The following is a 12,576-nucleotide window of genomic DNA, read 5'->3' on the forward strand; positions in this document are numbered from 1 at the left end:
TACAAGTTAATGAATGAAAACATTTTAATTAGATAAAATGGGTTTGTTATACAAGTATCAGGTTTCCTTCACGTTGCTGTTCCCCACTTGCTACCCTCCTTGGAAGCAACACCACTACCAGTTTGTTTTGTTTTGTTTGCTTTTACTTTTTTTTTTTTTTTTTAAATTTTATGTATTTATTTGAGAGGTACAGTTATAGACACAGAGAGAGATACAGAGAGAAAGGTCTTCCATCTGCTGGTTCACTCCCCAGTTAGCCACAACAGCTGAAGCTGAGCCAATCTGAAGCCAGGAGCCAGGAGCTTCTTCTGGGTCTCCATGTAGCACAAGAGCCCAAGCACTTGGGCCATCTACTGCTGCTTTCCCAGGCCACAGCAGAGAGCTGGATCAGAAGAGGAGCAGCTTGGGACTTGAATCAGTGTTCATATGGGATGCTGGCACCACATAATATGCCACAGCACCAGTCCTGGCCAGTTTCCTATTTGCTTTTATTTTTCCAAAAATAGTCTACACATAAATTAATATATATGTACTTATCTTTCTTTAAAAATACACACATTAGTGTATTTTTCTCACTGTTCTATGCCTTGTTTTCTTCCCTTAATATATCTTGTAGATCATCCCATATTAGTACAAATAGATGGTTGTTCTTTTTAATAGCTGGAAGTTAGTCCATTATTAAAGTGTTTCTCATGATTCAGTCCAACTCCTCTTGGTGAATATTTGGGCTATTTGGACATTTGCCTCTTAGAACCAGTTCTGTAAAGTGTGAATGTATGTGAAATGTGAAAAACATTTATAAGTGAAATCTTGACTCAGAGGACATATCCTTTAGCTATTTTACTAAGTGTTAGATTGCAGTTGTATCAGTTCTGATAGACTCCTGAGAGTTGGAGATACAGTTTCATCTTTTAAAATTGACTTTTCTGGGGCTGGCGCTGTGGCATAGCGAATAAAACCGCCACCTGTGGTGCCGGCATCCCATATGGGTGCCAGTTCGAGTCCCGGCTGCTCTGCTTCCGATCCAGCTCTCTGCTATGGCCTGGAAAAGCAGTGGAAAATGGTCCAAGTCCTTGGGTCCCTGCACCTGTGTGGGAGACCCGGAAGAAGCTCCTGGCTCCTGGCTCCTGGCTTTGGATCAGCAAAGATCCGGCCATTGCAGCCAATTGGGAAGTGAACCAATGGATGGAAGACCTCTCTCTCTCTCTCTCTGCCTCTCCTCTCTCTGTGTAACTCTGCCTTTCAAATAAATAAATAAATCTTTAAAAAAAAATAAATAAAATTGACTTTCCTTTGGAAACAGCTGGTTTCACAATGTTTAAATATCTTTGTCTAGGTCTTCTGAGCCAACAAACAGTTATTTACAATGTACGGCTGTTCTTTTCCAGCTTAGGAACCACATTTTGTACTTGATAGAAAACTATCAGACTGTGGTGATTGTTGGAGAAACCGGCTGTGGTAAGAGCACACAGATTCCACAGGTGAGTGCCTGTTGAACGTGGGTGTTTACACGTAGGTTGAGGTGCAAGGCTGTTGCGATTTGAAAGCTCTCTTTACTGTGCTTTGCGTTTTTCAGGTCTCCTCTCAGGAAACTTTCATCCCCGACATTCACCCCCACTAGGAAATAGTCACTTCACCTCCTCTGAAGGTCCCTCTTCAGTTAGGAGATACTCACCTCTGATACTTTGGCTTATTCTGAATCCAAAATAATAACTGAATGGCCATCCTCTGAAAGAAACCATGGGGATTCATTAAAAGATGTGCAGTAGCTGGCTTTTGTCCTCAGATAATTGCCGGGGGTGGGGAGTCAAATGGCTACTGCTGGGGTTGTAAGTAAAACCTGGCCATTACAGAGTTGTGCGGTGCTGTGAGAAACTTCTCAAGTTAGGAAAAACCGTATCTGTGTGGACATGCCTGGAGAGAAGGCTCATAAAAGGCCCTGTAAAGGAAACAGTGTTTGAAATGGACCTTGAATGACTGGTTCCAATCCAGGGGATCTTGTGGTCAGCCATCCTGGGGTGGAGAAGTAGGGTGAGGTCAGGGTACCGTCAAACCCTTGACTTGACAGGTGAAGAATGATAATTAAGTGCTGAGGTTGACAATTCCTCAGGTTTTTCTTTTCTTTTCTTAATGTAAATTAGGATAGTGCTTGTATCATAATTGTGCGTCTTGCCATGTTAGGACCAGGGAATACACCTGTGTCACCAGCACCCAGCTCAAGAGCCCCAGAAGCCACCTGTGTCTCCTTCCAGTCTGACTGCCCTCTCTCCTACTCCCACAAACATACAAGGGTAATGCTTGCTCTGGCTTCCAACACTATAGGTTAGTTGTGCCTAATTTTGAACTTTATGAAGGAGTAATATGTCTTCTTTTGTCCAATGTTATATGTACGAGATTCTTTCCTGTTGTTGAGAGTACTTGTAGTTTATTCATTCTTGTTGCTCTGCATAGCCAGCAAACCACAGCCATGGACCAAATCCAACCCACTGCCTGTTTTTGTAAATAAAATTTTATCAACACGAAACCACACTGAATTGCCAACATATTGCCCATGGCTTCTTTCATGCTGTGACACAGAGTTGAGCAGTTGCTACAGAAACTCTAAGGACTTCATAGCCTAGAAATTTTATTACCTGGCCCTTTACAGAAAAACTTGGCTGATGATCACAGTTGTTGATGATAGGACATCCTGATGTGCAGGACTGCAGGAGTGGGAGGGAACAGAAGGATCTGAGAACCAAGGACAAAGCCCTGAGAGCATCAGCACTTAGGAATTAGCAGGAGCGAGACAGAGTGGCAGCCAGGGAGATGGCAAAGAGACTAGGGGTGGGAGATTGTCCAGGGTCAGAGAAAGCAGACACAGACAAGAAGTGAGTCTCAGGAGGTGAATAGGTGACAGTTTGAGCCGGGAGAGTGGCCAGGGAGTAGGAGACTTGATTGAGTTCTTGGTTATTCAGTGAGTAGAGCAGTGCCAGAGGTGGTGAGCACAAATAGCAGCTCTCTGGCTGGCTTTTTTTTTTTTAAATTTTTTTAATTTTTTGACAGGCAGAGTGGACAGTGAGAGAGAGAGACAGAGAGAAAGGTCTTCCTTTGCCGTTGGTTCACCCTCCAATGGCCGCCGCGGTTGGCACGCTGCGGCCGGCGCACCGCGCTGATCCGATGGCAGGAGGCAGGGGCTTCTCCTGGTCTCCCATGGGGTGCAGGGCCCAAGGACTTGGGCCATCCTCCACTGCACTCCCGGGCCATAGCAGAGAGCTGGCCTCGAAGGGGGGCAACCGGGACGGAATCCGGCGCCCCGACCGGGACTAGAACCCGGTGTGCCGGCGCCGCAAGGCGGAGGATTAGCCTAGTGAGCCGCGGCGCTGGCCTCTGGTTGGCTTTTATGGTTAAGAGATTCTCAGGGGAAGGGGATGAAAATCCCGCTGTGTTTTTGAACTTGATGATGTATTCTTGACTGCCTGGTCCAGACTTGTAGGGGTGCCCGCATATATGTATGGTTCTCAGTCCCTTTGTCTGCCCTCCTTACTTCATTCTGAATAATGAGTTTAGTGTGGTACCAAGACATAGATATTTCTAAAAAGTTCCCCAGCTGATCTCATGTGCAGCTAGAGAGAATAACCTAGTTGAAAAAAGGACAACATGAGTTACAGACAGCAGAGGGTTTGGTGACCTGGAGGCACAATGCGTGCAGATGGTATCAAGAGCCCAGCAAATTACTTATTTTTTACAGACCAACACAAGAGAAGGGCCAGGTTAAATTACTGAGATGTTATTGGTTATAGAGTACTACTAGTAATAATAGGTAATTACAATAATAATAATAATAAGTACTGTATAAAGGAGCACTTGATACCTAGTAATCTGTTAATCCTCAGTGACCCTAAGAAGTCGGAACTACTCATATTGCTGATCTTTGTATAGATGAGGACACTAGAGTCATGAGGTTGGGGAATATAGGATGGAGGTAAAAGGCCACATGAGAGCCAGCAGTTTTAGTGTTTTGGAGTCAGTCAGTATGGATATATCGTTGGCTCAGGATAAACTGTGTTATGTTAACAAAGAACTTGAAAATCTCAGTGGTTTAAAGCGCCGAGGTTTACTATTTGCTCCTACTACGTGGTCTCTTCATGAGGCCGTGCTGTTACATCACTGAGACCTCGCTGATGGCATACTTGTGGGACTTGCTAATCTTGTGACGGAGGTCAGGTAAGATGACTCTTACCACTGTGACTACAAGTGGCCCTTTTACTTGGATTTCATTGGCTGAAGCAAGGTACATGGCCAGGCCTGATAGTAACGGGTAGGAGTGTATATAATTCTCCCACAGGCATGGAGGTGGGTAGCAGATATTTGAAACAACACCATCTGGTCATTACCCACAGCAAAAGCTTAGCTGCCTGAGAACAGAGTAGGCCTGATAAGGGTTAAGTCCAAAGAAAGAATCACCAGACAGGAGTAGGGGCTGAGTATCCAGGCTTGGTAATATGAATGAAAGTAGGGTGTTTTTGTTCGTTTTAAAATTCATTTTAGCGTTTTTAATATTTTGAATATTTAATGGGCTTACATGGTTTAAAATCCAAGCGATATTAAAGACCGTAAAAAGAAATATTTTTCCCTTCTGCTTTACTCCCATTTGCTTTGTGCAGATGCAACCAATATTACCAGTTTCTTGGGCAGAGATTTTGTATACATTTACAGAGAAATGAATATGTATATATTCATAAATGTATGCCTCTCCTTCTAAATCGTGAATGGTAGAGTCTGTACATGTTTCAGTGTGCCCTTTTTTAAAAAACATGGTATATCGCTCTTTTGTACTATTGAGATTGGCTGTGTGTGAGTTTGAATTTGGGTGGTAGAATTGTGTCCTGGTTATGTGTCAGGGCTTTGGTTTCATGAGCCTGAGCCCCAGCTCTCAGAATTTCATCTATTTCCTTGGACAAGTTACATGGCCTCTTTGTTTTCTTGTCTATGTATTTTGTTAAAGATTTATTTCTTTATTTGAAAGGCAGAGTTACAGAGAGGCAGAGGCAGAGAGAGAGAGATCTTCCATCCACTGGTTCACTCTCCAGATGGTCACAACAGCTGGAGCTGCACCGATCCAAAGCCAGAAGCCAGGAGCTTCTTTTGGGTCTCCCATTTGGGTGCAGGGGCCCAAGGATTTGGGCCATCTTCCCCTGCTTTCCCAGGCCATAGCAGAGAGCTGGATCAGAAGTGGAGCAGCCGGAACTTGAACCGGTGCCCATATGGGATGCCAGCACTGCAGGCTGTGGCCTTAATCACCACAGCGCTGGCCCCCCTTGTCTATGTATTGATGATGATCTTGCCTTCCTTACAGGATTTCTTTTGAGGACTAAATGAGGTAATGTGTATAAGGTACTCAGTACAGTTCCTGGTGCTTAGTAAGGTACTCCATGAATCTTTACTATCCTTGTAGTTCTGTTGTGTATCTGTGTTGATTAGGGTGATTGGTAGTATTGTGTGCATGTGTGTAATACAGGAGAAAGAAACTGCACCCAAATGGGAGACCCGGAAGAAGCTCTTGGCTCCTGGCTTCAGATTGGTGCAACTCCAGCTGTTGCGGCCAATTGGGGAGTGAACAAGCGAATGGAAGACCTCTCTCTTTCTCTCTCTGCCCTCCTTCTGTGTAACTCCAGCTTTCAAATAAATAAATAAATCTTTACAAAAAAAATATTTTGGCTTTTTTCCTGTTAACTTCATAGCCTCATTTTGCTTGTAAAAATTAAAAAAAAAAAATTATTTGAAAGGCAGAGAGAAAGAGAGAAAGTGAGTATGAAAGATATTTCCCACTGGATCATTCCCCAAATGCCTATCATAGTTGGGGCAATGCCAGGCCAAAGCCAGGAGCCAAGTACTCAATCCAGGCCTTCTGTGTATGCGGCAGGGGCCAACTACTTGAGCTATCACCTACTGCCTCCAGGGTGCACATCAGCAGGAAGCTGGAATTGGGAGTGGAGCCAGTGCAGTGCTCCGATAGGAGATGCTGTGCCAAACACCCACCCCTACAGTCATTTTTTCTTTTTCTTTTTTTAAGATTTATTTATTTGTTTGAGAGGCATAGTTACAGACAGAGAGAGGGAGGGACCAAGAGAGAGGTCTTTCCATCTGCTGGTTCATTCCCCAAATGGCTAATATGCCCTGAGCTGAGCTGATCTAAAGCCAGGAGCCAGGAGCTCCTTCTGGGTTTCCCGCGTGGGCACAGGGGCCCAAGCACTTGGACCACCTTCTGCTGCTTTCCCAGGCCATCAGCAGGGAGCTGGCTCAGAAGTGGAGTAGCTGGGTCTCGATCTAGCACCCACATGGGATGCCAGCACCACAGGCTTAACCTCCTGTGCCACAGCACTGGCCCCCTCTGCAGTCAGTTTTTAAACTTCGTGTTTAAGTTTAGACTGATAGGAAGGTTGTAAGAAATAATACAGGAATTCTCCTACCATGCATGCGACTTCTAATATAATTATCAAATGTAGGACAGTGATACTGGACTTCAGGTCTTACTTAAATCCCATCAGTTTTCCCACTTGTATTCTTTTTCAGACCCAACATCCTACCCTGCGTTTGTCATTTCTCCCTGGTTTCCTGTAATCTCTGAGAGTTCCCAGTCCTCCCAGTCACTCCCCGTCTTTTATGATCTTAGTACTTTGACAGAATGTCGGGCATCTTTTTTTTGGACCATGTCCCTCAGTTTGTATTATGCCTTTTTATTTATTTTTTTTTTGTGATTTGAAGGGAATTTCTGCATTTGTGGCGAGAAACAAATGATACAGTGTCAGTGTATAAAGGGTTCTGTGATGTTGACATGTGTTGGTGCTGGTGACGTTAACTTTGATCAGTTGGTGGAGGCGTGAGGTTTGGACTGTAAAGCTGCTCCCCTCCCTTTGCGGTTGGTAGACATCTTGGGGGCGATGTTTTCAGTGCAAATCTGCTCCTCTCACATGTTCATGTACTGATTTCAGCATCGCTTGGTGGGGCTTGTCTGCAGCACTGCGGAGTTCCCTTTCCCTTCATTGCCTTGTTGAGTGGAGTCTTCTGCAAGGAGGAGCTGTCCATTCCCCCCATGTGTTTGCTTCTTAGCTCATCTCTGACTATGGATATGGATTCAAGGGTACTTGCGTTTTCTGTGGGTCCAGACCTACTGCTTTCATGCTTTATTTGCTCAGATTGTGCAATTGTTGACCACGAGGAGCTCCTTCAGTTTGCCTCCTGTTTTCTTTCTAAAAGCCTCCATCTGTTTTTTAGACTGTACCCTAACTTTCTGTATCACGGACTTTTAGGTTCATCTTGTGTTTCCCTTGCACATGCCCCTGCTCCCTTAATGAGAGAGAAGTATTTAGAAATCAAGGTCAGGCTGTTGGGGTGCTCATGGCTATGGAGGTGTCGTTGTTAAAGTCTGAGTGGGCAGGCTTAGGCAATAACACATTACACACAGAGTTTATGCTGACGCACCTGATTCAGTCCAGCACCACAAGGCTGGTTTTAGCCTTTTTTTATTTGTAACTTTTCTCCAGCGATGAGAAACTCGGTCCTCACTAACTGTATTTTTCATTAAATTCTATACACATAAAATAGATTCAGAATTGCTAACCCATACTCCTGCTATTCCTGGAAAGGCAGCAGATGGTGACTCAAGTGCTTAGATCCCTGCCACCCCTGGGGGAAACCCAGATTGAGTTCCAGACTCCTAGCTTCCACCTCATCAGCCCTGGCCATTGTGGGTGTTTGGGGGAGTGAACCAGCTGAAGGAAGATCTTTTTCTGCCAATCTGTCTCTCTCTTTGCCTTACTCCCTAACTCCCTGCCTTTAAAAAAAGAAAAAAGAACTGTTATTTTTTCTCAGTGATTTATTTTTATTCTTATTTATTTGAAAGGAAGAGTTACAGAGAGAGGGAAAGACAGAGAGAAAAGTTTTTCTTTCTGCTGGTTTCCTCCCCAAATGGTCACAACAACCAGGGTTGGGCCAGGCCAAAGCCAGAAGCCAGGAGCTTCTTCCTGGTCTCCTATGTTGGTGCAGGAGCCTGAGGATTTGGGCCATCCTCTGCTGCTTCCTCAGGCCATTAGCAGGGAGCAGGATTGGAAGGGAGCCGCCAGGACCCTAACCAGTGCCTGTATGGGATGTTGGTACTGCAGGCAGAGGCCCCACCTGCTGTGCCACAACGCTGGTCCTCGCAGTGATTTTTAACGCTGCAGGGTTATCCTGGGGGGAGGTTGTGGAGAAGTGATGTCAGATGTGTGCTGAGATGTGCTTCTGTTTGCAGTACCTTGCAGAAGCTGGCTGGACGGCGGAGGGGAGAGTGGTGGGAGTGACCCAGCCTCGAAGAGTGGCTGCTGTTACTGTGAGTTTATCTTCTGTGTCTTCTATTTCCAGGACTTTTTTTTTCTTATTGCTTAAAAGCTTCAAATGAATAGAAGTTGTTCCTTAACAATTTAGTTCTTCAGTTTAAAAGAACTATACTTTAGATCACCAAGATTGTTTCTGCAAACAGAATTAGATTTCTATCACCTTTTCAAAATGAGAAATCTAAACCTATGGATCCCAGAATTTTGGGTTTCTTAAAAACTGATTTTGGGTGACCAGTTTTGTTACTTGGTCACATAAAAAATTTTTAAAGAAAGTAAAAAAAACAACATCTATGATTTGAATATTTTTGTGAAATTTCTATCTATACGTTATGGTAAGGAAGTAAAAACAAATAATTAGATAAAAAAACACCGTAGCTCACCACCCAGGAGAATCATTGTGAACTTCTGTGAATGTCACTCCAAGCTTCTTTTAAAGGTAAAGATGAGTGGGTAGCTGGTTGGAGAGAAATAATGTTATAAACAGGGAATCCTAACCACATATTTGCTTGTGTTGAATTTTACAAAAGAGGAAACTGAAATGAAAATGGAGTAGTTGCTGAACTTTGAATAAGTGTTTGTTCACCACAGAAAATTTATTGAAGCTTAAGAAAAAAGATTACAAAAAACTCCAAGATTTCACTTATTTTCAGTTATAGGCAGGTTTTTCAAAAAAATTCATGGAAAAAACGTTTTATGAAAACTTGCATGGGTTTAAAAATATTTTTGCACCAAAATAAACTTACCTTTTTAAAAAAAGATTTATTTACTTATTTGAAAGGTAAAGAGAGAGAGAGAGAGAGAGAGAGATAGAACTTGATCTTCTATCCACTGATTTACTCCCCAAATGGCTGTAACAGCTGGGGCTGGGCCAGGAACCAGGAGCTTCCTTGGGGTTCCCACATCTGTGCAGGGTCCCAAGTTACTTGGGCCTTCTTCCTCTGCTTTCCCTGGTGCATTGGCAGAGAGCTGGATTGGAAGCAGAGCAGCTGGGACTGGAACTGGCGCTCTGATAAGAGATGCTGGTCGTGCAGGCTCTGGCTTAACTTGCTGCACCACAATGCTGCCCCCCAAGAAACTAGTTCTGCTTCTGCCTATTATTTTAGCTCTGAACAGAGTTTTAATTAATGTGTAAACTTTGTTAACAAAGTCCATGTTATAATAGTTTTCAAGTTAAAAATTATTGGTAAACGTTTTTACAAGTTGTATGTGTAAAATTGGGTACAAAAGTTTGGAAACTATATTGCAGAGTTACGATTCATCTTTTATGTCACTGAAAGATGACTGAGTTGCTTAAAACTTAGAACACTTTCCTGGTTGTGGTTTGGAATCCCAGTGCATAATCAGCTTGCATGTTAGTTCCAAATTTGTAGCCATGGATAACCTCCATGAAATCACAAGCTTTCTCTCTAAAGAACAAAGAGTGTATGAATTAACCAGGTCTCGTTAATAGAGTCATCAGGTTTGAAAAGCTGCATGACTGGAGGAACTTTGAGTGCAGACTAAAACCTTCCAACAGCCCCAGCACCCGAGAACAGTCACATAGGCCTTGCTTGGGCTTCTGGAGGAGCAGTGGGCAGTGACTCTCCTTGGACTCAGATGGGCTGCACTTGGCTTCCAAACTAGGCTCGCCTTGTCCTGTGGAGCAGAATGAGCTCTGCTGCCTGCCTTATTTTGGTTTCCTCATTTGTAAATGTGAGGTTCTCTTGCCCTACCTGATGAGCTGTGTGCATCCTATTAACAAGATGGGATTTGTGAAAGTTTAGATAAAGTACAATACTAGCTATGTAGTAAGTGACCAGTGATTGATTTTCCTTTTTCTTTCCTTTTTTTTTTAAACCTCTCTTTCCCTTTATATATATTTAGTCCTTCGAAAAGATGTTTGTTCAGTCTAATTGATGAGTTTTTGGAGAGCAGAATTTAAACAACAGAGGCAGAAATCTATTGAGAAACCAATAGATGGGGTCATTGTTTGGCCTAGCAGTTAAGATATCGGTTAGATGTCCACCTCTCCTATCAGAGTGCCTGGATTCAATACCTGGCCTTAGCTCCTGACACCAGCTTCCTGCTAATGCAGACATTAAGAGGCAGTGGCTGATGGCCTAAGGAGATGGGTCCAGGGAGACCCAGATTGAGTTCCCTGCTCCCAGCTTCAGCCATGCCAAGTCCTGGCCTTCGTGGGCATTTAGAGGGTGAGCCAACAGATGGAAGCTCTTCCTGTTCATCTCCGTCTCTGTTTGTCTCCATCCCTGTCTGTCTGTCTCTGCTTCTCCAATAAATAAATTTTTAAAACTTCGAAGAAAAAAAAGCCAATAGAATGTGACTTTGTTTATAAATGACAAAAATAAAAGAATTTGAAATAAAATACATTCTTTTGATTGCAAATGTATACAAATAGTAAGATGGCAAAAATAAATAAGTTTGGCTTTTTCTTTATAGACCCATAAAATGATTATATTTTTAATGGGCAGAATTGGTTTATTTATTCAATCATTTGGGCGAGCCGCTGTCTCCCATTAGCTCCCAGTGTCTCTGTGCACACATTCTCTGTACCATCTCCTGAGATTTGTAATACAGCGACTTGTAGGGTTAAATTGAAAGAATCACGAAACCGTCCTGGTGAGATGCTGGTTATGGGGAGATAGAACGTCCAGAGGTAGAGCAGGTAGGATGGATTTCTGGTTTCATGAGCTGTTTCGAAAGACTGTGTGATGCAGAGCAATTGCTACATGATTGATTCTGCTTTGCCCTCCCAGATCTAATTTCAAGTCACTTGGCAGAGCCACTTCTGATCCTCCTCTACAGTTTCTTCAGCAACGATGGGCAGATAACACCTGCTTGGGTGTAGCTGAGAGAGCAGGGAAGCTGGCTGCTGCTGAACCTGGGGCTGCAGCAGTGGGCCCAGCCTCAGGATGCTTCCTGTGCCAGGCACATTCTAGACTCGGGGACTACAGGCTGGGCGTGGGTGGAAGAGGTCGCTGCGCCTGTGAAAGAGGGAGACTGAACCCCTGTCATACATGGTGCTGGCGTGCATAGTCCCTGGGAAACCTCTTTTCAGATGGCTTCTGTTTGGTTCTTTTCAGTTAGGTAGTTATATAGTGACTGTTAAACTCTGTATTTATTTTATTTTAAATTAAACTGGTAAACATTACTGCTCTTCCACTTTTAGGTGTATTCATTATTTCAAATATTTTTCATTAAACATTAATGACCTTTGACTAGCCTCCCTGGGGATCTCCAGGATCTTGTAATTGGAGTCTTTGTTTTCTTTTCTCCACTCATGTTCTATACATGCTGTGTAGAGGGGGATGAAATTCTTCCTATAGTTGTGGACTTCATCATATATGTTATTTTGTTTTCTGCTTCTACTATATTCACTTGAATCTTTTATTAATCTTCTCATTCACCCATCTCCCTTTTTTTTTTTTTTTTTTTTTTTTTTTAATTTTTTAACCTGTGTTTCTGTCTTCTTTTCCCTTTTACTGTCTGTGGTAACTGGGACACTGTTACAGATTGCTTTAGGCACCTGGCTCTTGAAAATATTTTTTTTTTTGCCTCCAAGAAGAAAATGAATTTGGCCCAATATAGAATTTGATGATTTGTCTTCTGCCTGCATGGTCCAGTGGACAGTGCTTGATTTTAAGGCATGGAGACAGGAAAAGCTGTCCCTGGTTGGTTGCTCTTTCTTCAGGAACAGGATAAATCTTTTGCTTTGAGCACCAAATTTAGAGCTGAATTTGTGGCTAACCTTAAATAACTTCTGGCATATCTGTGGTTTTTGAAATTCCTCATTGGCTTTGGTCTTTTGAATTTATCTGTGATTTCTATGGTCTTGGTCTATAACATCTTTACGTGATTTCATTTTAATTGTATATATATTTTTTTTTTTAAAGATTTATTTATTTAATTGAAAGAGTTACACAGAGAGAGGAGAGAGAGAGAGGTCTTCCACCCATTGGTTCACTCACCAATTGGCTGCCAGGGCCGGAGCTGTGCCGATCTGAAGCCAGGAGCCAGGAGTTTTTTCCAGGTCTCCCATGCGGGTGCAGGGGCCCAAGGACTTGGGCCATCTTCTACTGCTATCCTAGGCCATAACAGAGAACTGGATTGGAAGTGGAGCAACCAGGTCTTGAACCGGCACCCATATGGGATGCCAACGCTTCAGGCCAGGACATTAACCCACTGCGCCACAGCGCTGGCCCCTTGTATATGTTCTTGTAAG

The 12,576-nt window shown here is 43.3% G+C and overlaps 1 protein-coding gene across 3 annotated transcripts in view; it reads left to right on the forward strand.

Moving 5' to 3' along the window:
- Positions 1 to 12,576, forward strand: part of DHX35 (DEAH-box helicase 35) — a 72,504-nt gene that overhangs the window by 9,148 nt on the left and 50,780 nt on the right. For all 3 annotated transcript variants that reach the window (XM_062204198.1, XM_062204199.1, XM_062204200.1), the window contains exons 3-4: positions 1,389 to 1,481; positions 8,273 to 8,350. In XM_062204198.1, the coding sequence (XP_062060182.1) occupies positions 1,389 to 1,481; positions 8,273 to 8,350 (171 nt within the window). The remainder of the gene's footprint in view (positions 1 to 1,388; positions 1,482 to 8,272; positions 8,351 to 12,576) is intronic.

The sequence above is a fragment of the Lepus europaeus genome, chromosome 10 (assembly GCF_033115175.1).
Source record: "Lepus europaeus isolate LE1 chromosome 10, mLepTim1.pri, whole genome shotgun sequence".
NCBI classification, from domain to species: domain Eukaryota; kingdom Metazoa; phylum Chordata; class Mammalia; order Lagomorpha; family Leporidae; genus Lepus; species Lepus europaeus.